Genomic DNA, 24,956 nt, shown 5'->3' with positions numbered 1-24,956 from the left:
CCACACTTCTGTCGCAGTGCGCGACGCGCCTACGTTTCTTTGGCAAGCCCGCTACTATCCGAATAAAACGTACCCGGATAAAGCGAATTATTTTCTATATCGTACACGCGAAACTTACTGACCCATACTCACGCAAAATAGGTTCCTCATAGTGAACTGCATAATGGTTCTATCGAACTCCGGGCGTCCGCTGCCCGCGCCATCAAACCCTTGAAAGTCGGGAGCTGCCTCTGCCGATGCTTCAGGGCACATCTTTCTGCGATAGATGTGCTGCGCCTGTAATGGGCCGACACTAAGGGAAGTGGTCCGGAGAAGGTCTGCAGAATCTCGAGCATCGGGGATGCAATTCTTAGTGACGCTGAGAGACAGTTCAACGCACAGGCAAGCTTTCTGCGTATACTCCCTAGTCTTAACTTCAACAAGTCGATTTCTTCCTTTTTTTTCTTTTCCCCGTCTGAAGATAACAAATCCGCCTATAACGAACACATCAGAAAATTTCGTTTAAGTTCGTTCCGGGCGTGTTTGGGCATATCGAATTACCTGATATATCGAACTATCTTTACCGCATAAGCCTGTTCGTTATAAGCTGGTCGTGCAACAAGGCAAGCTTGGTTTCACCGCGTTGGTGAAAGCATGAAGCGAGGTATGAGGTGCCAGACTAAATCACACTATTTCGATGCCCTCTTTCTGGTGGACGCGAGCCCTCACCTGTCGGAAGGGGGTTGTAACTCGTAGGCGGGTGGCACCAGATTCTCGTTGAGCAGGTACCACTGGCCGAGCAGCGACACGTCCAGGTCCGCGTCCTGGGCAGCCTGGTGCAACGGCTCGAACACTGTGCGCTCGATGAGGTCGGGGAGCGCGAACGGCCGGTACTTGTTGCCCAACAGGCACTGCGATAGGGCGGAGAGGAAAAGGGGCATTGAGCACCACTTCGCAAAGTTGGGGCGCTCGAGGCGCTGCCATCGTCGCCTGCGTCATTCGCCTCCTGAAGCTTCCCTTCACTCTGCAAAGCCCGGACATCATTCCACATGAAAGACAATCAAGCTTAACGCGATAAAATGCATTTAAAACTAAAATTGTGGAGTTTTACGGGCCTAAACCACGATATAATTATGAGCATGCCGCAGTAGGGGACTCCGGATTAATTTCCATCACCCGGGATTCCTTAACGTAAGCACAATGCACGGTGCGTGAACGTTCTTGCATTTAGCCCCCATCAAAATCCGGCCGCCGCGAACCTGCGACTTCGTGCTTAGCAGCGCCGCGGCATGGCAACTAAGGCACCACCGGGGGTCAAGCTTTAATTCTCGCCACGGAGAGTGTATCCATAAAAAAATATGTACATATATTCACGTTAGAGGTAATTGTATAATAATTAACTAATTGGCAATCGGTTTACTGAGCTGTGCACAACCGAAAATTCTCTCCAGCATGTCAGGAAAGTCCCTCTTGGCTTTGTGTTAAGTTTCCCTCGCTTAAATCAGCGTTATGAGGTATGAAACGCAGCGTATCAAAATTGATGCGTTGGGCATTGCGATGTTAAAGCACGGACATTTCTCTTCAGGCTTTCCACTGCGGAATGGGCCCGTGGTGCGAGGGGGTCAATCGTAAACGGCGTAATATCGCCTCGAATGAACATATATTAGGGCGTAAAAGTCAAATGTAAGTTCCCCTTCTCCCTTTTATTTCAACCACCAGAGATCCTGCGCCGGCCCATTGTAGTGCTCAGGTACTGTCAGAAAAACAAGCGCAAGGATCGGACGAGTACGGAATTCGAGGCCCGAACACGACACACAAGGCGCTGTGTGCGCTGTTTGCTCGTCACTCGGCTCAAATCTCCACTTGTTTTCTGCGCTTGTTTCCATAACACAAACGTCTTTGGTTCACTTTGAGACGTTTGCCGTCTTTCCGGAGAATGTTTGTAAATATCTGTCTCTCTGTGCAAGCAAAAAAAAAAAAAAGAGAAGAAAGAAACATCACTAAATTGATGGTTTGGTGAAAACGGGGAATAAGAGCCAGGCCTTTTCGGAAGCCCATGAGGTCATGTGGGTTACTATCTTTCGTGCAGACTGAAGCAGTGCATTGTTCTTTTTTTTTCTCATTGACATGAAGAAATACCATGGCATCGAGAGATGATGCCGACTGTTCCTTTTCAAATGAGAAAGGTCGATATATATCACAAGTCGCACAACATCCAAAGGCAAAAAGAACACATCATAAAATGATATAAACGTAAGAAATGCCCAGAGCCCAAGATGTCACAATAGAGAACGAAGTGCAGCTTCTAATGCGATAGCATTATAAGCGAACTTCGCCAGCTTTGAAGGTATCTAACAGAAAATATGGGCCGATGCCGACGACAGTGCAGTCTAACACGGCGTCTCAACGCGCTAGGTGTCACGAGGGAAGAATGCGAGGAACTGGCATGTGACGCACGTGTCAGATGTTTCAAAGAGCAACTGTGACACGAGAGAAGCATGCTTGCGAACGCGGCTTGATGGTTAGAGCAATGGGTTGCTACGCAATGGACGGGTCACGCATTTCACCATCGGTCAAGCATAGGCAGATGTCATCATCCACTCTGAGGGTTTATAACAGAAAGCCCGAGCGCACGAAATCGCAAGTTTGTAAGAGATACGCGGTATAGAAACGTCACTGTGATAATTGACAGTGTGCAAGGTCTGCCGTGACGCGCACGCAGCTGTCGAGATGTCACAATCTAAGTCTGCCGTTGCAAACTTTAAAAAGTAGCGATGCTAAGTTGTAGTTTTTTTCCTAGTGATATCATTCATGAAGGCGCTGTAATATTTTTTTGCGTGGGTTTTGTTGTTTAAGACCATATTCTGTCGATATAAAAGAGCAGGAGCCTCAGAAGGCATACGATATATGTGAACAATTTCGAAGGCGCTTCGAGAGAGACATCTGTCGCCAGGTCCTCTTGAAAACCTCGATACTGCGAAACCTAGATTGGCGAGGAGCACTGTGATTTTCAAATTCCAGCGCCTGCGTGCATAAACGCTCTACAGGGCCCCCGTGCGGTTTCCCGATGACAGGTCCAGTGACGCGCTCTCACCAGTGTAAAAAAAAATAAATAAATAAAGCGAGGTATTTGATGAGCGTCACACCATAAACACATATAGCGTACCAGGAGAGAAACCACGCCCTGTACTGTAGATACGTTCACATATAAGCACGTAACTGCTAACACTTTCCGTAAAACAAACTACAGTTAACATGTCAGGGCAAACATATCTTTGCAAGTACGGTGCATCCATATTTTTCTGAATATTAGCTATAAGAAATACACAAGCATATGCAGCTGCAAATATTATGTAAAAGTTATCACTGACATTGAGGTGGCCCCTGTCACAGAGAAGCCGGCAGACATCACAAAAGCTGTTACCTTGCTGCATCAGTGCCACTTCAAAGAGCTTGTTCGTGTTGGAGAACAGAAGATGTCCGACTCCGTTTTCTCGGTGGAATGCGCATTCATTGCAAGGTCTAGGCAGGTACTGTAATATGATAACGGGGCTTAATGGCGAGGGAGAAAAATTGTCTCCGCGATGTATTAACGGGCACTTAACTGCCTGCAGTGAAGATGCAGTGCTTTACGTTCTCTCAAGCGATCATTCATACATCGGCCAGTTCGGCCGATGTATGCCTTCCGCACGACAAAGGCACTAAATAAATCACCTCTGCCAAAAAGCGTATTCAATAGTGTGGCTGATACCGCACGTGCTTCTTCTATAAATTTGTTGGCTGATGCACCTACACAAGTTAGCCAGCTTCCGAAGTACCGACAAAATTACGGGAACATCAAGTCTGCTCGCCACTTTCTTTACTTTGTGGGAGAACCTGCATACCCGCTCTTACATTTTTCAATATTATCTCACGAGCATCGACCACACAGACTGTCAACGCCTTATAACGACGAGAAGCGTCGACATCAGCAACAGAATGCGCAAGCACACAAGACATGGCCTGGCGCAAGCATCGCCTGCTACGCTGTTCGCATCAAGAGGACACGCTCTGTCAGGGTTATCCGCGCAGTCCTGTTTGCGAAAAGCCGGTGTGAGAGAAGGGGTAAATTAGGATGTTTCATCTGTATGCTTTCCATTTTGAATACAATGTCTTATTAGCTGACTTAACACATGGGCTGGGCGTATCTGGGATCCGGTTATTGTGTACATACTTTCAAAAAAAAAAAAAGAAAAAAAAAACTGCACGCTTTCGCGCCCCCAGAGCGTCGTAGCGAGTCACAGCAGGTATCAAAATGTACATCTCAACGAGACAAAAAACGAAAATTAGTCGCAGAGTAGGTAAGGTTAATAAAATTAGCGCCAATGATTATATATATATATATATATATATCCCAGCCCTGTTGAAGTGGCACCTTCAGAAGCAAACACTGAAACCAAGCCAACAGTTACAGCAAAGAAAACTGGCACTGGCAAGAGGAGCCCAGCAAGTGAGAATGGGAACAAGCCATCTGCTAAGGAGAAGGCAGATGTTCCTGATGCACCAGCTCACGTCTTCTTCCTCTTCTCCTCGCCCGGCTCATGCCGTAGCAATCTATATATATATATATATATATATATATATATATATATATATATTATCATTGCAGAACACTCCTGTAAAGTGCGCACCGTCGTAGATGTAGATATGTTAAGGCAAAGCCGTCGCATGGCCCACTTTGGAAAAATAGAGCGAGTTCCCTTGGACTAAGCAGGGCTCGCGGGAGGCAATGGTGTCTGCAAGGCGGCTTTGTCTGTCCCACAAGAAGCGAGAATTAGTAGCAGAGTAGGCAAATTTTAACAGTACAGGCGTAATTAGCACCAGTATAGTCGAAGATTAACCACATTGCCCCATAGACTGCACAGTCTCAGGCATCGGTCCACCTGGCCTCTTGGGCAAAAAAAGAAAGGGTCATCCAAGTGTCGCTGCTAATGAAGACAAGGTCGACGTAATTTTTTTGAAATACGATAAGAATAAGATACAAAATGAGCGTATAATGAACATGAAAAAGAGACAGTATAGAGAGACATTATCAACATTCATTCATCGCATCATTTGAACAAACTTGTACGTAAACCTTGTATTCCTTAACTTCGGCATTTCGTTGACCCATTGTCTTTTTTTTTCTTCGCATAACTGGAATCCGCATATGCACGAGGAAATAGAGTGGAGCGTTGTGGGGTGTTTGGTTTGTCTTGGTTCTTGGACAGCAAGCAAAGCGGTTTCTGTCGACCACATTCCAAGCAACGCACCCCTGGAAAGGCGGACGCCTGACCGGAGGGCCGATTGTACCCGTCTTATGAACCGATGGGTGTCTGGTGGTGGAGATCGAAACTCGCACTTCCCGTAGCCGAGCCTGGCGTCCTACACACTGGGCCACGATTGCAGTAAAGGTGAAATGAATGAGCACGTGCGAGGTATGGTCTTAAAAACAAAAATTAAGCAGGCGCAATCCTTGAAAGCAATGCACTGACGGGTTTGGTAGTGAATAGTTCGGATGAACCATATAATGCTTCCGCAGGGAACGGCTAATGCTTTTCCGACGTGTTGCGAAATGATGCAGGAAGAAGAAGAAGAAGAACAAAGCTTTATTCGTAGACAGGACTTCGTTGCCCCTAAAACGGGGTAACGCGGTGTGGTCGGGCCCCTATTCCAAGGCACCGCTGGCCCTCGCCATCCTTTCTGCTCTCCGGACCAGTCTGAGTTGATCCCCGAGGGCGGAGCTAGATAGCAATGTCTCTCACCTCACTCTCGTGCTATTGTCTTCTTGTTCTTCGGTGTGAGCTGTGCACTCCCATGTGATGTGGTAGAGTGTCGGTGTGCTCCCACACCACGGGCATATGTCCTTGTATGCTGTTGGGTAGTATATGTGCAACTTATGGAGGTTTGTATATGTGTCCGTTTGGAGCCTGCGTAACGTCACCGAGTCCACGGCTGAAAGGTTCCTATGCGGTGCTGGGTAGAGCCTTCTGGATTCCCTGCAGTGTTGCAAGATCACATTATAACTCGGATCGATGGGTGACGGGTCCTCCACAATGTTGCCATGGGCAGCTTGGCAATTAGTGAAACCTCGAGCCGCCTCATCTGCGTGCAGGTTCCCAGTAACACCCTCGTGTCCCGGGGCCCATGTTATCGTTTGAGTATAGCTGACGTCAAGTTCTTTGCTGATTTCGGTAAGTATCCGGTGTGCCCTCGCGCCCATTTGTCCCCTCTGATAGTTCCTACATGCGGCCTGAGAATCTGTGATTATTGTTAGTGGAGCATTGCGCTCTATGCCTTCTCTTATAGCTAAGGCGATGGCTATCTCTTCGGCTTCTAAAATGGTTGCTCGGGAAACCGAAGCACAGGCCGTGATTTTACCTTTACGGTTTACAACTGTCACCATATTCTTTGCGTTGGTCCTATATGGTGAGGCATCCGTGAATCGTGCAGTGTCCAAGTATTTTGTTGTTTTCTCTATGTATTCTGCTCTAGCTTTTCTCCTTCCTGTGTGTAATATCGGATCCATGTTTTGCGGTATTGGTGATACCCCATACAAAGCTCTAATCTGGCAGGGTAGACCTTTGGTGTTTTGGTATGGTTTGTATGCATTCTCCAAGGCCGATTCTTTGAAGAAGAGCTTTGCCGAATGTCGTTTGCGCCAATCGACTCTTCTGCGCTATGAGTTGGGCCTCAGCCAGCTCATGGAATGTATTGTGGAGGCCGAGGGCTAGAAGCTTCTCATTTGAAGTGTTGCGTGGCAACCTCAGGGCTGTCTTATATGCCATCCTTATTATTTTATCCGCCTTTTCTTATTCCTCCCTGTTCATGGTATGGTAAGGTAGGGAGTACATTAGCCTGCTAATGACGAGGCTTTTCACCAGTCTGAGGGTGTCTTGTTCCCCCATTCCAGTCCGATTATGAGCCACACGGGCTATCATCCGGTTAATCTGTTGCGGTGTTTTTCTGATCGTGTTTAAAGTGTGTAAACATCTGACATTCGATTGCAGCCACATCTCCAACACTCTTACTACTGACCTCTCAGGAATAATTTTCCCTTCCAGCCTGATCTCGAGTTTGAGTCTCGGGCCAGTTCTTTGTTTTTTGGTTTTTGTGAGGCGAATGAGTTCTGATTTCTCCGCCAAGCACTGGAGTCCTCTTTGTTGGGTATAGTTTTCTATTATATTGGCTGCCCGTTGAAGCTTCTCCTCCTTTTCTCCCAAGTTGCCCTTGGTTATCCATATCGTTATATCATCCGCGTATAGGGAATGACGGACGTCGGGAATTTCTTGGAGTTTTTTAGCTAGTAAAATCATGGCTATGTTAAAGATTGTAGGCGAAATCCCCGCACCCTGTGGCGTTCCTTTGTTAGGAGGATGGATGACTTCAGATTCATCGTTTCCTACTTTGATAACCGCTGTTCTCTGGTTGAGGAAGCTTCGGATGTACTCGTACGTTCTTTGACCACATGGTCTCTGCAAGTCCATCCAGTATCCCTTTGTGACTTACGTTGTCAAAGGCCCCTTTTATGTCGACAGCCATGACAATGTGTTCTGCCTTGGGGACGTTCGCTAATACTTCCTCTTTTAAAAGAAGTATGTCCTGTGTTGAAAGATGTGATCTGAAGCCAAACATGGTGTCAGGCATTAAGTTGTTTTCTTCAAGATGACGTTGGAGTCTAGTGTTTACTAATCTTTCGAACACCTTTCCTAGACATGATGTAAGAGAGATGGGCCTAAGGTTGTCTAAAGTAAATTTCTTCACTGGTTTTGGAATCATGATTATCACAGCGTGTTTCCATTGCTGTGGTATCGTTCCTTTGACCCAATGGTCATTTTTAAAGTTCGTAAGGGCTGTTATGGCTTCATCATTCATGTTTCTAATCATGGCATTTGATATTTGGTCCGCCCCTGTCGCTGTGTTCCATTTTGTACTGGCGATTGCTGCTCTAACTTCTGCCATCGTGAAGAGTTCATCCATTTCTGGGTTTGGGTGTCCGGCATAATCAGCTTGGTATGGGGGTATCGGGGCTCTGTCACCGAAGAATTTGCTATGGACTGCCTGAAGGAGTTTGGGTTTGGGTGTCCGGCATAATCAGCTTGGTATGGGGGTATCGGGGCTCTGTCACCGAAGAATTTGCTATGGACTGCCTGAAGGAGTTCTTCTTTTGTGCCTGGGTACGAGTGTAGCAGTCTCTCCAAGTTCTTTTGTCCTTCGCGTCTGGTTTTGAGCGGGTCAATCATTCCTCTGAGGATGTTCCACGTTTTTGCCGTCCCTAGGGTTCCATTAAGTGATCCGCAGAAGCGTTCCCAGTTGGCTGTTGTAAGTTGATTAGCGTATTCCTCGGCCCTCTGTGTTATTTCTTTGATTTTCATGTTGAGTTCGCGGTTGCATTTCTGTCGCTTCCATCTTTTGGTCAGGCTTCGTCTTGGATCCTACAGATGCAGTAGGTGACGGTCCACTTCAGGTGTTTTGTCCGTCCTGGTGATGATTTTACTCTGTTTCTGCTTTATATTTCGTATGCGTTCGTACCAATTATCTAAATCATTTATGTCCGTGGTTTGTTCTTTAGGCGATTCTCTGTCCGCCCGCCAGTCTGTTATTTTAGCTGTACCTATTTGTTTGCGGATTTGAGCTGTGCGGATTGTGGTGCTTATAATGCAATGGTCACTTCCTAGATTTTCGAGGGTGTTGCCCCACTCCGTATTTGGACAATTTTTGGTTATTGTTAGGTCCGGACTTGTGTCTGCGGAGATACTATTCCCTGTTCTTGTTGGCATTGCAGGGTCTGTTAGAAGTGTCATGCCGAGTGCTTCTATTTCTCCTGTGATATTTTTGCCTTTATTGTTCTGGGTTGGATACCCCCAGCTTGTGTGCCTGGCATTAAAATCCCCAACTATCACTAGAGGTCTCCCCTTCGCCATTTTTGTTGTCTCTTGAAATAGTTTGTCGAACGTTGCTTTTTTCTGACTCGGCGGGCTGTAGACATTAATTATGAAGGCACTCTTTCCTCTGGTGCCTTTATATGTGATTTCTGCTATATGCGGAATATCGGTTCCTTCTATGGATTTGTGACATATTGCCGTGACTTTCTTGTCCACCAATGTTGCGACCTTCCAGTTTTCACCTTCGGTATTGAAGGTTTCGTATCCCTGTAATTTTGGGTTTGTTCCGGCTTCTTGTAATGCAATGATAGCTGGTGACCTTTTTTGTGTCATCACCAGCTGCGACAGTTGTCCAATTTTACGCCGGAATCCGCGGCAGTTCCACTGCCATATTTCGCACTCTTCGGAAGCGTTCTTTTGATGTTTAGGCATTGTATGTCACCTGGGTCATGGCCGACAGGCCTGGCCTGTTGTATACTTTCTCTGCTTTTTCTCTTATGCTGCTGCCTGTGGCATTTTTTCGCAACGCTTTCGTAAATTCTATTTGTTGTGCCTGGATTTTCTTGTTCAGAGCTTCTAGTTTTCGATCTACCTGAATCGTCACCTGCTCTATGATTGTGGGTATAACTTCTTTTATGGTTTATTTCAATATCGGCAAGGTAATTACGGTGTCGTCCTCTAAATTCGGTAGTTTTTGTCCTTTCTGTCCTGTCTGGACTGGTTTAGGTTCTTGTTGTGGTTGCTGCGTTTGTTGCTTTTTCAATTGCCTATTTTCTCTTTCTAGGTCTCCTATTCGCACTCGCATTAGCTTTAGTTCGCGTCCTAGGCGTGTGAGTTGTGTTGTTTGGTGTGGGGGTTGGGAGGCGATTGCTGCCCAGCTCACCTTGGTTTTGCCTTCCTTGTTCAGCGTCTTCTTGCTCTTCTGCTGTTGTTTTGTTGTTTGGCCCCTCTCTTGGCCACTGTCCCTGGAGTTGGAGCGGTCTCGGGAGCTGTACCTAGATCGGGAACTGGATCGGTACCTGGAACGGGCCCCGTCTGGTGATGCAGAGCCCTCACGGTCCGTGCTGAACCAGCGTCTCTTGAGGATTCCGTTGGCTTGTGGTCGGCGTAGACGTTGCGACAGTGGTGGCCTGCCTCTTTGGGGGACCCGTTTGAGTTTCTTGGTGCACTCCGACGCCGCCGTGGAATGAGCCCCCCCCCCCCCGCACAGGGCACACTCTGGATCGCAGGTGTGGTCCTCAGGAGGGTCCCTTAGCCAACAATTGCTGCACGCCTTTGCCGTGGGCGTTGGACAAACGTCCGTTCTATGTCCCTTGCTTTTGCACAGTTTGCAGTACTGTCTCGTGGGCTGATAAGGCACACATGGTATTTCGCCACCGTAATAGTAGACGAAGCGTGGCACTATCGGTCCATCGAACATTATCATTGCGGTTTCAGACTTGCCGAGCATCCGGGCTTGGACGATTGTCACTCCTTGCGTGCGCACTCGGAGATGACTTAAAAGTTCATCTTCTGGGGTTTCGCGTTCCAGTCCGTGTACCACTCCTTTGAGGTACCCTTCCGGGGTGGTTATGTAGGTGTAGGATGTTTAGTGCCATTGAGCTCCAGCGTTTTGATCTTCACGATCTTCTCCGCCACTTGTTCGTAGGGGGTACTTACAATGATTATGTTTGATCCGTTGCGGAGGCGAAGCAGAAATTTATCGCTCCTGCAGGTCTCCGGGTCGCCGCTTGCACGTTCTATCGCCCGCGCAACTTCCTAGATTTCAAGTTATTTTACAACTAGCCCTAGCTTGGGACGCACGATAATTTTCATGTCATTTCTGGGCAGCGGCGCCGCGCGCGTTCGCCGTCGGGCTCTTATAAACACTGCACCGCGTTTAGCTCGCTCTCCTGCAGGCGCCCTGGCGTTGCAGCTGCTGCTGTACAGCGCATGCTGTTGTTCGTTGTTGTTGTGATAAATGGTGGCAAAAGTTGGCATCGAAGTACATATTAAGAGCGGTACATACAAAGTGGCACATACCCATTGCTATTCGGGATCGGCCCATATTTTTAGACAGCACTACCTTCGGGCTGCGTAATCCGGAGAGCGACGGATGGTCTCTCGCATCGTCAGCAGTTCGCCCCCTCGGCGCAATTGGAACACGCGCGGCAGCAACACGGTCTGGATTATCGCCCTGCTTTGAAGCCACACACCCAGCGCCGGGCCAGCCTCCGCCTTGAGCAGAGCGAACAGCGAGTGCGCGCGTCCTCTCTCTCCCTCTCTTTCCCAGCCACCAGTATACCACACACCTGTCGTTGAGAGAGCTTCGAGGCGAGGTGGCCTATACGCATGAAGCATGTGGGACTTGCGCAGCGTCGATTCGCAACCTGCTTCTACCACACTAGAAAGCGGCCCACATTACCCAACGAGTCAAGGTGGTGTCAAAGAGCTTCATTGAAGAGTGGCACATAACTAGTGGTGCATACCATGTAACCACAGGGACATTACAGAATGCACCATTTTCGAGATCAGCTCACGAAAATGGCCAGATAGTCGCCAGTTAGTCCTTACAGAAAACTGGATTGAACTCGTCAAAAATACTTCGCATCGAATTGAGCAGATTCAACGACCGAAACTACTTTTAAATGCGTGGCCTGTCTATTAGTGGTTGTGCAGGATGGGGCCTCGCGGATAAGAAAGGCAGGGCATGTTCACTCCTGAAGCGAACAGCGTAGCCAGCGGGCATTCGAACGAGAAATTGCTTTTCGCGCTTGCGCATAATGTCGCTGCTATCGCCGCTTCTCGACGTTATAAGGCGCTGACATGCTATGCGGTCGACGTTCGTACGATATTATTTAAATAACTGCAAGGGTGTACATACAGTGTTACTTCGCGTTTTCCGTTTCCAGCTTGTGACGGTGCTTTGTTTTCGTATCTTTATTGTTCCTTCTGCTTTTCTCCCCACCCCCTGCTTCACCTTTTCTCCCCAACCCCGCACACCCAAACGCCACCCATAAAGCTGAGAATCATGTGAGCCCCTCCACACGCTCGCCCATGAACTCGCTAACGGGGCACCAGGAGAGGCTCAGTCCGCCGCCAAAGAAAGCGCACCCTCACATGCTCAGCTACGCCGACACCTCCGCACTCTACCGATAACCTCGTCTGTCTTGAATTGCGCGACTATATTAAACGCTTACTTCGAGTGACAGTGCTCGCATAGTGCACATTACCAAAGGTCCTGCCGGGGAGTTAACGTCATGAACTAAATGTACGCATGGTTATCACTCTAACGTACATGCTCATTGACTAGGTGCAACAAAGTCTATCCACCTCTCCCCCCGGACCCCCTCCAAAAAGAAAAAGAAAGAACTAAAATTGAAGCCCGAATCTTTTTCCTGACATCAACGTATTATACGAGAAGTCCGACTTAGCTAATTTTCACTTAGTAGGCGTTGTCGATCGCAACAAAATGCAAGGTATACCCGTCGTATCCCTGCTTAACATAAATCAACACAACCCCCCGCGTGACCAATTCGAGCTCTTAAATGGGGGTGTCGGCTGCTTTTCCCAAATGGTTGCCGCTAAGCCTACGCGCTATGTGAGGCAATTGTACGTGTCACATTTCTTCTGCCCTACACACATTCTTCATCTGCTAGTTGCTCACGAGGGAGCCCCCGTAAGGCGGCGATGGCGGCAGCGGTGGCTGTTCGCAGTAGCGGTTTATCCTTGGTGGACTAGCATTTCTCGGCGCATGCGCTCTGCACGGTCGGTTCCGTGCTTGTTGGGCCGGCGAATGTCAGTGAGCGGCAAACCGGGAAAGGCTGTGTGCCCTTGAGGGAAGTCTCAGAGAACGGGCGTTCCGCGCCAACTATACGCAGTTCATCTTAGAAAGCCCATGCAGCGCAGCCAGAGCTACGGGTGTGCCCAGGCACCGAGAGATTTGCAGCAGAAGGTAGTTGCGCGTTCGAGTTGGACAGAATTCGCCGCAACCTCGCTTCTACGTTAGCCAGCGTATATAGAGAACAGTGGAGGGACCGCGCGAGTAATGTTTCTGCTCTCTTAACGTCTGCAAACAAGTGACACGCGATGAAGTGGCGAGCCACTACGCTAAAGACTCCCGGGAGACTCGCGCGGCTTTATTCCTCCACGAACTGCTTTCAGGCGTCCTGCGTCAGGTTGGGGTGGGCGCGGATTCACCCGTCGCGGAGGAGCACAGCGCACATTCACTTCTCCGAGTGCACGATGCGTCCCGAGCGTAGCATGAACCACACTGCACGGGCTTCTCTGGACGCAGTTTAGTCATCGGAATCGGAGGATCGATGGTGGCGTTGCTCAGGCGGTCTCGAATGGTCAAGTACGGAGCGAAGATCCCGTCCTTCGGAACGAAGAATAGCCCGAAATAGAGCTAGCCGCGGCTTTTGTGCTTTGATCGAGCGACCCAGTCGTATCGTGACTCCGACGCCACGGTAGTACATGTAAACGGGCGAGAGGAATGGAATCGGGCTCAGAATTCGTGTTCGTACAGCAGTATTGTATGACTCTGCGACAAGAATCTCCTTCGGCCGAAGAGAAGACCAACGCGCTCATTCAAGAAAACTCGTGCAGTTCACATTGCCTTCACATCAAACAAACAAAGAGACACCTTGAGCAAACAGAGACACCTTGAGAAGTGAGGTACGAAAGGCCGGGAGGTTAACTGGAATAGATGAGACACGGCAAACAACAGCGGCCCAGCTGCTGCGCACAAAATTTTGTATTGTTTCTTTAAGAGCGCGAAGACCCGCCGCGGTGGCTTGGCGGCTGTGGTGCGGCGCTACTAAGCACCAGGTCGCGGGATCGAATCCCGGCCGCGGCGGCGGCATTTCGATGGGGGCGAAATGCAAAAAACGACCGCGACTCGTGCATTGGAGGCACGTTAAGATCACCAGGTGGCCAAAATTAAACCGGAGTCCCCTACTAGCGCGTACCTCATAATGAAATCGTTGTTTTGGCACGTAAAACCACAGAATTAAAAACAAATTCAACCATACAATGCATGCATACGTGTGCGATAGGGGCAAACAGTTGTTTTCGTAGACGTTTCCTCACATGTTGGTCTTTCCGAAAATGAAATAGTTAATTCTACCGCACGTGCCGCGCCATCAAGCCCCCCAAAAGTTTGCCCCCAGCTAATAGAGGAGGTCATTCGCATTCATTTTCGAAAACTCTGGATGCCACCGCATGAGCACTGCGTGATGAAGAGGCTATAGCGCGCCCGTTGGCCACACTACGTTTTGGAATCAGAACGGGTTCGGCGTGCATGCCAACTTGGTCATTTGAGACTGGGAACGCGCCTTCCCCGCTCTGCGCAAGTTGCGGCGAGTTGAGCGGTGCGCAGCATTTCACGTGGTCCTGGCGGCGTTACACTGCGGAGTCAAACGTTCTAATTATTGCCATGAGAAGAGGATTTCTGCACGGTTGCGTACAACGTCTGGTGTTCCCAGAAGTTCACCAGATAATCCGAAGAGAAATAGCGCGCCTTCTTCTTGCGTTGCTTCGCGACAGTAGACTTTCACACGTGCGGTGACGAAATGTAACACTTAGGAAAAGGCGCAGCAGGCCGAGCAATTAATTGCTGGCTTCGACTGCCAGGGCTAAATCCGCCGAAAACATCGGCGCCGCCGCCGCCAAGGTCCGATATGTGTTAAAACACTCTGAGGGTCGAACTGTGAAAAACTTCTCATACGCTTAAGTATAGAGCAATAAAGTAATGAAGAAAAAAAAGAGAGCGAAACAGAAAAGTTACACGATAATAATAATAATAATAATAATAATAATAATAATAATAATAATAATAATAATAATAATAATAATAATAATAATAATAATAATAAAACAAGTGTTTTGTGGCATTGCGTCACCATCACGATATTCGGTTGCCTCGGTGTTACCATTAGTGACCAAGCATTTACTTAAAGCTGCTTAGCGTAATGTTCGCAGCTTCTATATAACATAAAGAAAAAAGAAAGGTAAGGAGTGCCAATAACAAAGATCGCGTGCCATGACCGCCTACAGTCCGCCTCCATGCGCTAATCGTTATCTCTCGTCGCACGACTTATCATCATCAGTTCATGTCACATGCTCTAACTTCTTTCATCAGTTCTCCTTTGAGCAGCCCCGTAATAACAAGACCTGCTGCGTTGTCGATTGGAAAGCACAGAGTTTTGCAACCTGGGTCTCAGTATTAAAATATATGGCCTCTCGCAGTAGCGCCTGGAGACTCGCGCAGAGCGTTCGCTTTCACGAGCACAGGGAATATAAGAAAAGTAGAATAGAGACAAGGTAGACAGACGAGTGTTGCTACGATGATGAGGCAAGAAGAAATAAAATAAAAAGAAGAGAGCCTAGAATACGGAGGTAAGAAAAGAGGAAATGAGGGAAGCGGGGATAAAACAAGGCGTAAAACAATTTCCCAGGCCTACACAGTGCATCGAATTTTTATCCCAGCGCCACAGTGCTGGGTTGTTCTTTAAAAAAAAAAATAAAGCGCTGTTTGGGCTTGCTTGTAACCTCTGTCGTCGTCTTTTAGGGGAAAATAACGCGGGCATTCATTGCAGAGGACATATTTTGCAGGAACAACTGAAGAACTGGTCCGTGAAGGCGTGCAAGGCTTAGGAACTTCGAATTTCGAATTACTTATAAAGAAGATGAGTATATCAAAAAGGCGATTATTCGTGGCTCTAAATCTGCCAACATACGTGGCTTATGTCCACTACTGACTGAGCGTTACGGCAATGTTTACATTTAATTGTGAACGTGAGTACCTAACGTTTCGACTTTTTAAGCGAGCAGGCCGGTGTGGTTACAAAGTGGTTGCGTAAAGCTTTATTTGACTTTTTCTTCTTGTGAACATAATGCGCTCTATATCAGTGCAATGCAGAAAACGGTGTGGACAACATTTCTGTTCCTCCCTATCGTAATCTATCAAGTAATTAATTAACGTCTTTAAATTTTCAAATATAGAATTCCGGTGGGTAGTCTCGAAACAAGCCATCTCCTTCAAGAATTAACTCCTGCACACGTTCGCGGCTTCTCCCGAGAAGCAATAATACAACCTGCGGCAGAAAATACACCATCCCTCGGAACAAAAAACTCCGTGCCCTTCCACTCTGTGAAGAAGGATAACCAGCGAAGCTGTGTATGTGGGCCCCTTAATGGCGAATTGCACCTCCGCCGCGGGTCGGCACGGCATTGCACTATCTTCGGGATCGGCCCACGTATGGGTAGTTCTTAACGCCTGCATCACCTCCGCCGCGGGTCGGCCTGGCATCGCACTATCTTCGGGATTTCGTTCTACACGTGGACACGATAGTGGGGAAAGTAGCTCTGAACAGCTTCTCTGTAAAGTATTAGGAATAGGTAAGCAATGGGCACTCGAACATTTCCACTATATGCAGCTATCATACCTGGTCCCTGGCGTCGTAGGGACTTCAGTAATTGTCGCTCGCCTAATATTTGGCCAGATCGACTGTACAAAAGCGTTGAACATTAAATTGTCGAACCGAAAACGAATCGAATTGCAATACCTATCCGGATCTTATTGAAACCGTTGAGCATTTGCACATTAATAATGTCGCGAATGTATTTAAGAAACGGGTGGCTGTAGCGACTGCGCAGCAAGCTTGTCATTTTTACCAAGAATTTTTCCCGAAGAGCGGAGCGCAACAACCGTTCTATACAATCAGGAACATTCAGCCTACTTCTCAAATAGCTGTGTTCGTGCTGGTGTCCTGACCGGCGATACAATTAACACCGCGAAGCTCTCCTTCCCCTACGGGCACGCACCTAATGCACTGACCGTTCGTTCGCCTTAATGGCTACGGAAGTCGGCGCCATCCGCGCTATCACAGTGGTCCCGGTGGTATACGTCAGCAGGTGGCCACGGAGCAAATCCTCTTGAGCTCACGCCGCGTTTCAGCGCATGGTTAGATTAGACATGGTTAGAGCTGTCTGGATTAAGGCTTTGAGGGAAATAATATTCTCTAGTTAATGCGCTGCCTGCCTCGCAGCTATCTCTGAAAAGGAGCTCCTTACTTCATACGCATACTACGCCATGACACACGACGGAACTCCAGGCGTATGGCATGGCTGAACAATCTTTCTTTGGAAAAAATATTATTTCCTCGTGCAAACACAATAGGAACTGCTGCAAGTAAGAGATAGTGAGAGGTTTTCTCCGCACGAATCGATAAAGATTCAGGCACTGGGAGAACCCCAGTGCCTGTCAGTAAAGCCTCTAATTAGGCAGGTGTAACGCTCACATAATAAAAAAAATGAAAACAAATATTGAGAAAATAGGTTGCTGTAATCAATGTATAGTTACCGCACCTAATTAAGCTCTCAATACAGCTGACTGATCTGTCTACGATAAAAATGTAGCCCCCCGAATAACCGACCGAAGAGGAGCGGAGGCTAAACAAGTGCGCACGCTTTTGGCGTGAAGCTGAGCTGCACTGTCGAAGGCGCTGGTCGGTCAGCAAATGTGACTCACTTGCCCCGATTCCTCAAGTAACTTACTCAATTGACACCATAAAGTAATTACGTTATGTGCACCATACTGACTCAAAACAGTAATTTGAAGTTACAGTAACTCGAACAGAGTATTCAAGCTGCGTGTTCAAGGGTGTATAGTGGCCACACTGAGACGTTCATCATGTTAGGTTTGTAGCATATCCAGTTTCTTACTGCCGCAGTGCAGAAGCTTCCGTGATCCAGAAGCTATATCCAGAGCCGGGCACACGTTTTGCCTCTATCCTATTCCACGGCACTGTGGCGAAATCGATGCTAGACGGGGCATACATTCGGAGTAAAAAAAAAAAAAAAAAAGTCACGGAACGCGAGGTCTGGAAAGCGGAATGTTTCCGCTCCTCCAGAGTTAAACGTTTTCTTAGATTCTGCCGTTTGTGAAATTTTTACGCCCACTACACGTACCGCAAGCACAGCATGCGCATTCTCGGCAGTCTGAAAGTGCTATATATGCGGTACGCTACCCGACGAACGCGCTGGTCAATGTATTGTCGAGACCAGAGCTTGCCAGACCAGCCAGTCACGCCAGCAAACTTCGTCCATTTTTTTCCCCAGCATTGGCTGCATCCGTTTGAATAGAAAAAAATGAAGACAAAAGACCGTTCACGCGGGTAAGTATTGAAGCGTTTAATATTTTCACCGTGGTGATTGTGCATGAAAAATCACTAAATAAATTTGCCGACGCTGCGTTCTAAGCGTCGACAAACTTTTCATTAAGAAATGGAATTATCAGGCAGTTTTAAATGACTCTTCGAGTACGTGAATGCATTTCGTGCATCGCGCGGATAATGCGCTGCGCGCACGCTACGCTGCTCACTTTATTGCGTGCAGGAGATGCGCGGAAAGCGGTCTGCCTGTGAAGAGACGCCACACCGCTGTACACATTATTGCGAAGATGTCGTTTCTTTTTCAACACCATGCGTGTGCTGTAAAAGTACCGAAAGTTCGACCAGTTGGTAGCGCTATTCATTGTGAGACTGCAGTGCGCACAACAAACGAAGCACGAGGCAAATGTAAGACGCAAGCGATGTGTGTGTCACATTTGCCTTGTGTCTAGTTGTGCGCACTGCAGTCTCATAACGAATAACCATACCCTATATTGGCACTATTTGACCCCAACTACGAAGGCCGAATGCAGGTTGAAACATAGAAGCTCAACCTTTCCATCCGTTAATTAAATTCTGGGGTTTCGCTTGCCAAAAGCATGACCTTATCATGAGGCAAGCTGTAGCGGGGGACTCCGGAATAATTTTGACCACTAGGAGTTATTTAAAGTGCGCCCAAATCTAGTTACGCGAGCGTTTTGTTTTTCTTCGGACACGTCGGTATGCGGCCGCCGCGGCCGTGATCGAACCGGCCACCTCGAGTTCAGTGGCGCAACGCCATAGCCCCTAGTCTACTGCGTTGGGTAATATTTCTAAGCTGCTGTAACGTAGCCAGGTCACACGGAGACACAGACTCAGTCAGCTCCCTTCAAGAGTGGCAGTGTGTGCCCGTGTTCACTGTTCTCATTCACTGTTGTTCTTTAGTGTTCCTTTACCATACAGAGTCAATATGTTACGCGTATTCAAACTAAACGCGTGCGCAGTTCACTCTCCTGCATTTTTCCGGGGAATCAACACGCCGAAAGACAATGGTCAACAGTTCTTGACGAAATAGTGTTCCTCCCAAAACCTGGCACATCATATTGCCAATAGTCTCGCCTATAAAGGCACAATAGGCGAGGAAAATACATCACCTTCGTTTATATTTGCAGAAGGAAAGATGTGAAGCTGAAATCTTTTGCAATTCCTTATGACTTAGTGCGAACGCTCAACCTCGAAATTGTATGTATTGTTTCTTTGGTTTCTAAAGAACTTCATCGCTCGTGAACAACGCTAGTCGCAGCCTTTCTTTCTTGCCTTTGTCGCTCGTTTTGTGCGCTGATACACCACGTCAATGCAGTTCGCTTTCCCAGTTCTTCGAGTGACGCAAGGGCCTTCAGCGATGGAGGATCAAGAGCAATCTCTTTCAGCCTTATTTCTAGTTGCGACATCATCGGCGAAAGCTGACACGTAGCCTTGTGGCACATAACTACGCAACTCATATCTCCCTTTGTGCCTGTCATGCGCGCTTGAGAAGCGCGCCTTTCGGTTAACCCGAATACGCTATGCTCCTTTTTGTGAGCTCATTATGAGACGGGGACACGACTGACAACTCTCTCGCAAGCGGTTTGCATGCTCAACTCAGTATGATGAATGTTCTGCCGCACTAGGCATGACAATAAACTTGCCGGTCGCGGCTGCCGCATTTATCAAAATAGAACTTAATGTTCTCTTCTCAGTGGTTATGGCTCTCTGCCGTTGAGTGCCAGATCGAGAATTCGATTCCTCACCACAGCGATCGTATTACTATGGCGCGGAATGTGTCAAAAAAAAAAAAAATACGTTCCGGTATCTAAAAAATGGTTAAAACGAAAAAGAAAAATATATCAGGTATCTAATCCGGAGTGTTCCACTAGGGAGTTTCTCAAAGGTGCTTTTGGATGTTACTGTCAATCAATCAATCAATCAATCAATCAATCAATCAATCAATCAATCAATCAATCAATCAATCAATCAATCAATCAATCAATCAATCAATCAATCAATCAATGCTGTCTTACAGAAAAATTTGGCTTTTTATTTTCAGCGTAAAGCGTTTGTCAGCAGAAGCGAAGCCACTGCGCGCAAACACAAAACGTTAGCCTGTTCATCGCTCATTTTTTTTTTAAGTTTGCAATCTTTACAGCAACACATTCATTGGCTCGTTGACAAAACGTTACACAAGCGGTCACCTGGCTAGGCTGTTAGGGCCACTACGCCCACAACACAGCAGCGTCAGTTGCAGACAGCCCGTTTTAATTCATGAAGTCGCAGAAACATCATGTATCATACCTACTCAAAGCAACATTAAAGCGCCACTTGATATCAACATGTTCGTGCTTAAAAAAAAAAAAAGAAACAGAAGAGAGCTTTTCACAGAGCCCTCATGTATTATGAATGCAACATCGGTTGGCTAATACATATTGTATGTTGGTACACGGGAAAAGACGAGGAGAAAACGAGACAAACATCTGCGAATCACGTCAAAAAGTGGCTTATAAATGTTTCTGCGTAAATGCAGATGTAAAACGTAAATGTAGTCTTGTGTGGGAACACAGAAACTGACATTGCTTTCTCTTTCTAAATGCTACCATAGAATTTCTTTGGTCTGTTAAATTTATTACGGAGTGAATATGATTGAGCAGGTGCAGCATTTGCCATTTTAATAGCTGTCTGGCGTCGTTTTTTTTTCTAATTTCTGGTTTCAAAATATTGGCATCCATAAATTAATAATCCGCGGTACCACGCTACCCGAATATGGATAGGTGGAAGGTTCGTTTCGCGGCTCAGACGATGCTGCAAAATAGTGTTTGCATTATAACACTCCACCCACCCTGGTGGCTTAGGCGTTGCGCTGCGGAGTCCGAGGTCGTGGGATCGATTCCCCGCAGTCACAGTTCGACGCGGGTGGTCTGCAAAACATTCGCGTGTCATTTTTTTTTGTGCAAGTTAAGGATACTCAGGTGGTCAAAACATAGGCCGGAGCCCTCCACTTACTGCGGCATTCCTCATAATCCATTGTGCAGTTTTGTGACTTTACATGTAATATATTAGCTTTAATTATAATGCCCTTACCAATCGAGACCGGCATAGGTCTGTAATACCTGTCTGTCGCTCTCTGTAGATACTTCATGCTTAATAACACGCTGCGCCTATATACACAATTTTGCTTTTATATATATATATATATATATATATATATATATATATATATATATATATATATATATATATATATATATAGTCAAACCTCCCGTTTTTCACATACGTGGTTACGCAAAGAAGGCACATTCAGCCAGGCGAAGTGTGTGTGTTTGCTTTCGTTTCATGACATGCTCAAGCTAAAGAAAAAGAAAGACAAGAGACAAACAAAACCTGGAGAAGGCCTATGTTTTTGGCACCACTCTAGCACATACGGCCGCAAAGGAATCCACCACAGAAACCACAGGAAGGAATCTACGGCAGCATAAGACGTGGCATAAAAGTGAAAAAGGAGGAGCGTATGAAAATGGCACCAGCGTCGTGTCGAGTCAAAATTGGCTCCCGACACCCACGCGACGAACGCACGTATACGCACGCTAGGCGTAGCGATTTAGGATGTAACCAGCATTTTCGCGTGCAGTCGAAGTGTGTTGACGAAGAGCGTCCCAAAAGGAGAAGGGTGTATCCCATCCCAGCGGACTTCCTTCAGAATACATTTGTCCTTGCCGAAATGATCGGAGTTTGTCATTTCCAGAGTATCGTCTTTTCTGCGAGAACTGTCAACACCGTAGTGCTTCTTCACCAAGCTGCATAGTGGCCACTTGCCTCGCAAGGAAAACCAATTCGGACAGAAAGGTCGCGCGTTATCTGACTGTGACACAAGCGAAATTTTATGAGGGCGCGTAGGCGACGTACGCCGCTGTTGGTTCGAACGACAGCTGGGCGTCCCGAGACTTCGTGCTGCTCAATTGCTGACGCATCTTTTTACTCTGTGATCAAAATTCGCCGTCTCAGTGGAAAATTTGCATCATAAATTATTCTCACGTACTTTGCGCCTCTCTTTCGAACAGAGGAAAAGTTCTGTGGATAGCAGCTTCGCGTCCCTGGTTTATTTTCTCGAAATTGAATAACTACACACACAAAAAAAGAAACACCACTGGAAACGTATCCTCAGCCGCTTCAAAGGCTGCCGTCGAGATGGCAATAGAAAAAAAGGCGCAAAGCTGAAACGCTGCGTAAAAAAAGAAATCCCCCGTTTTTTTCGTAATAGCGAAAAAGCACCGATATCGAAATTCATGGCATTTTCCTTACGCGAGGACTCACGCCAGAATTGAGCGCCTTTGTCACACACACAAAAAAAGGAGAAGTTTTAAAAAATGGAAAAGACTGCTGCCAAGAAAGATTTTTGCGTCGCGTACTTCTACTGTCGTGTAGAATAAATTAAAGCAACGAATGTGCAGTTAGGCTCAAATAAATTAAATTCTGGAGTTTAACACAGTGGGTTACGTGGGGCGCTATGGTGAAGGACTCAGGTTGAAATTTTGACCACATGAGGTGAAAATTTAATTAACATTTTACAACATGAGGTTCTTTAATATGTGCCTCAATGTAAGTACACGAGTGTTTTGCCACTCCACATAAAAAAAAAAAAAAAAAAAAAACTATGCAGCAGATCCAACGACTTGGAATCAATATACAGCGGAGCTGTGTCTGAGTGCATGAAGAGTCGAAAAACGAGATGGTTTTTATTGAATGTCTGCACAAAGTGAAACGGAAGGCTTGATTCAGGCATTGTAGATAGGCTAGTGCAATGCCGCCGCCGCTGCCGGAAGATGAGCGAAGGGGAGCTTTGTGGTACTTTTTAATGCGCAAGCATTCTTTGGTGAGTACCCCGCAAATTATGCCTGTAAGGCGAAACGTGTCATACCCTTTAACAGCAAAATAAATGCATAGTTGGCGAAGTTAAGACATTTTATCGTTAAAAAAGTGTTGATGTAGATGATTGGTAGCTTTAGAATCGATAAGAAAAGACTGGAAAATGAAAAAAAAAGACAGATGACCGTTCTCGTTATCCCCCTTGAACAGGGGGATAACGAGAGTTGAAAACGCAAGTTTTCAACGATAGTTGAAAACTTGCGTTGAAAGCTTACTTTTCGCATTACTGATGTGCATGCAAAGAGGCCTGCTTTGCGATTGCAGTTTATAAAAGAGGATAGAATAGCTGATTTGTTGATGCGATAATAGTGCGATAGTAAATGATTGGTAGACTTAAAAAAAATAAAAATAAAACGTAATTGGTAACGTCTCCGTCACCGGTGACGACTCCCCCCCCCCCTAAAAAAGAAAAAAAGAAAGAATAAGAAAGCAGTGGTGTGGAAAAAAATAAATAAATACATAAATATTAAAGAAACACACACACACACACACGCACGCACGCACGCACACACGCACACACGCACACACACACACACACACACACACACACACACACACACACACACACGCGCGCACGCACGCACACACACGCACGCACACACACGCACACACACACACGCACATCACAAAACGGTTGTGACTGCGTTTCGGCTCATTTAATACGATATATCTGCAAAATAAATTTATTGTTGGTCAAATGAACAGATGTAATTGTTACAACAGTGTAACAGTAGATGATCAGTAGCGATGGGTGGACCTGCATAGGCTAGCTAAATAAGTAGGCAAACGCAAACAGCCGAGCTAAAGAATGCTTACGCATTAGCAGACAATGATAAGAATTTCTGTAGCATTATCTTCACTTTCCCCCACATGGCCGGCGCCGCCAGTGCCGCGGATGGATGGATGCTGTGAACGTCCGCTTTGAAACGGGGTGGTGGGTTGCGCCACCAAGCTCTTGTCATTATTTTGCCTACTGTCCTACGTATCTTTTAAAAAAGCCCCACAGAATTCCCAGTGTCAAATTTTCTGAACCATTATTGGGAAATTTGTTTTTGTGCGCCTGCGTTGTTCGTGATCTCCCTACTTCTCTGCCACCAAACTTCCGATCGCCTCTTACTAACCTCTATTGCGGACATGTTCAGTCCGCCACTGCTATCGCTGAACCCACGAAACTCTCGCTGAACTCATTATGAAAGCTGACCTGCCTGCGCTCTGTTGCGTCTCCATACGGCGATGAGCGTTCCTTAGACGACTCACATTCTGCTGGAGACCGCTATAGTATAATACGAGGGGTAACTTCAGCCTGGTTCTTTTGAAGAAAACATCTCGACTTGTATTCCGGTTTATACGGTATGTGCCATGTTCTCCGGGACGTCTGGCAGTCAGACAAATCTTGATTATTTCTCGCCGCGGGTTTCTGGCTGAGCGAAATGCTCAGCCCCGGGCGCTGTTGAGAACGACGTAGCGCGTTGGATGTCCTGCCGCAGCTGTTACATTGCGACTGAGAGGAATGTAAAGACGGCCATGCGGTGAGACCTGTATGCTCGATACGGAGCCTTCGGTAGTCAGAATCAAGCCCGAGTTATCGAGCACGACCTCTACACTCGCATGGTGTAACCGTGCGACGCTCAAGTGGCCAGTAAATGAGCTTGTGCATTTCGGCGGTGATATGAGGAAGAACATCTCCGAAAAATCTAAAGTGATTTGAGCGCGCCCGTGGCTAAGCGACACCACACTGAATAATGTTTCAACTTTCTGTGGTGGACTTCTCCTCCGCAAGTTTAGGAACTAATTTCTTTCTGATTACCAAAATTTACGACCGCAGTGAGGGATCACGCTTTCTTTAAATCATCGGTTATTTAGATGATATACACTTCCCCCTATGGTACGCTGATCCTACGAGGATAGAAAGAAGTGGCGAAATGAAAAAAGATAAAGAACAAAACAGTAGAGAAAAAACAACAAAAATAAAATAAAATAGAACAAA

At 46.8% G+C, this 24,956-nt stretch overlaps 1 protein-coding gene across 1 annotated transcript in view; it reads right to left on the bottom strand.

Annotated features, from left to right (window-relative positions):
* Positions 1-204: 204 nt before the first annotated feature.
* LOC140218399 (NACHT and WD repeat domain-containing protein 2-like) overlaps positions 205-24,956 on the bottom strand; it is an 81,865-nt gene continuing 57,113 nt past the window's right edge. Inside the window, exon 3 of the mRNA XM_072288117.1 lies at positions 205-890. Coding sequence (XP_072144218.1) covers positions 705-890 — 186 coding nt within the window. The 3' untranslated portion in view covers positions 205-704. The remainder of the gene's footprint in view (positions 891-24,956) is intronic.

Source organism: Dermacentor andersoni, chromosome 1, assembly GCF_023375885.2.
Source record: "Dermacentor andersoni chromosome 1, qqDerAnde1_hic_scaffold, whole genome shotgun sequence".
In the NCBI taxonomy this organism is placed as follows: Eukaryota; Metazoa; Arthropoda; class Arachnida; order Ixodida; family Ixodidae; genus Dermacentor; species Dermacentor andersoni.
Note: the sequence above shows the minus strand (reverse complement) of the source record. Positions and strands in the feature narration are given on the sequence as shown.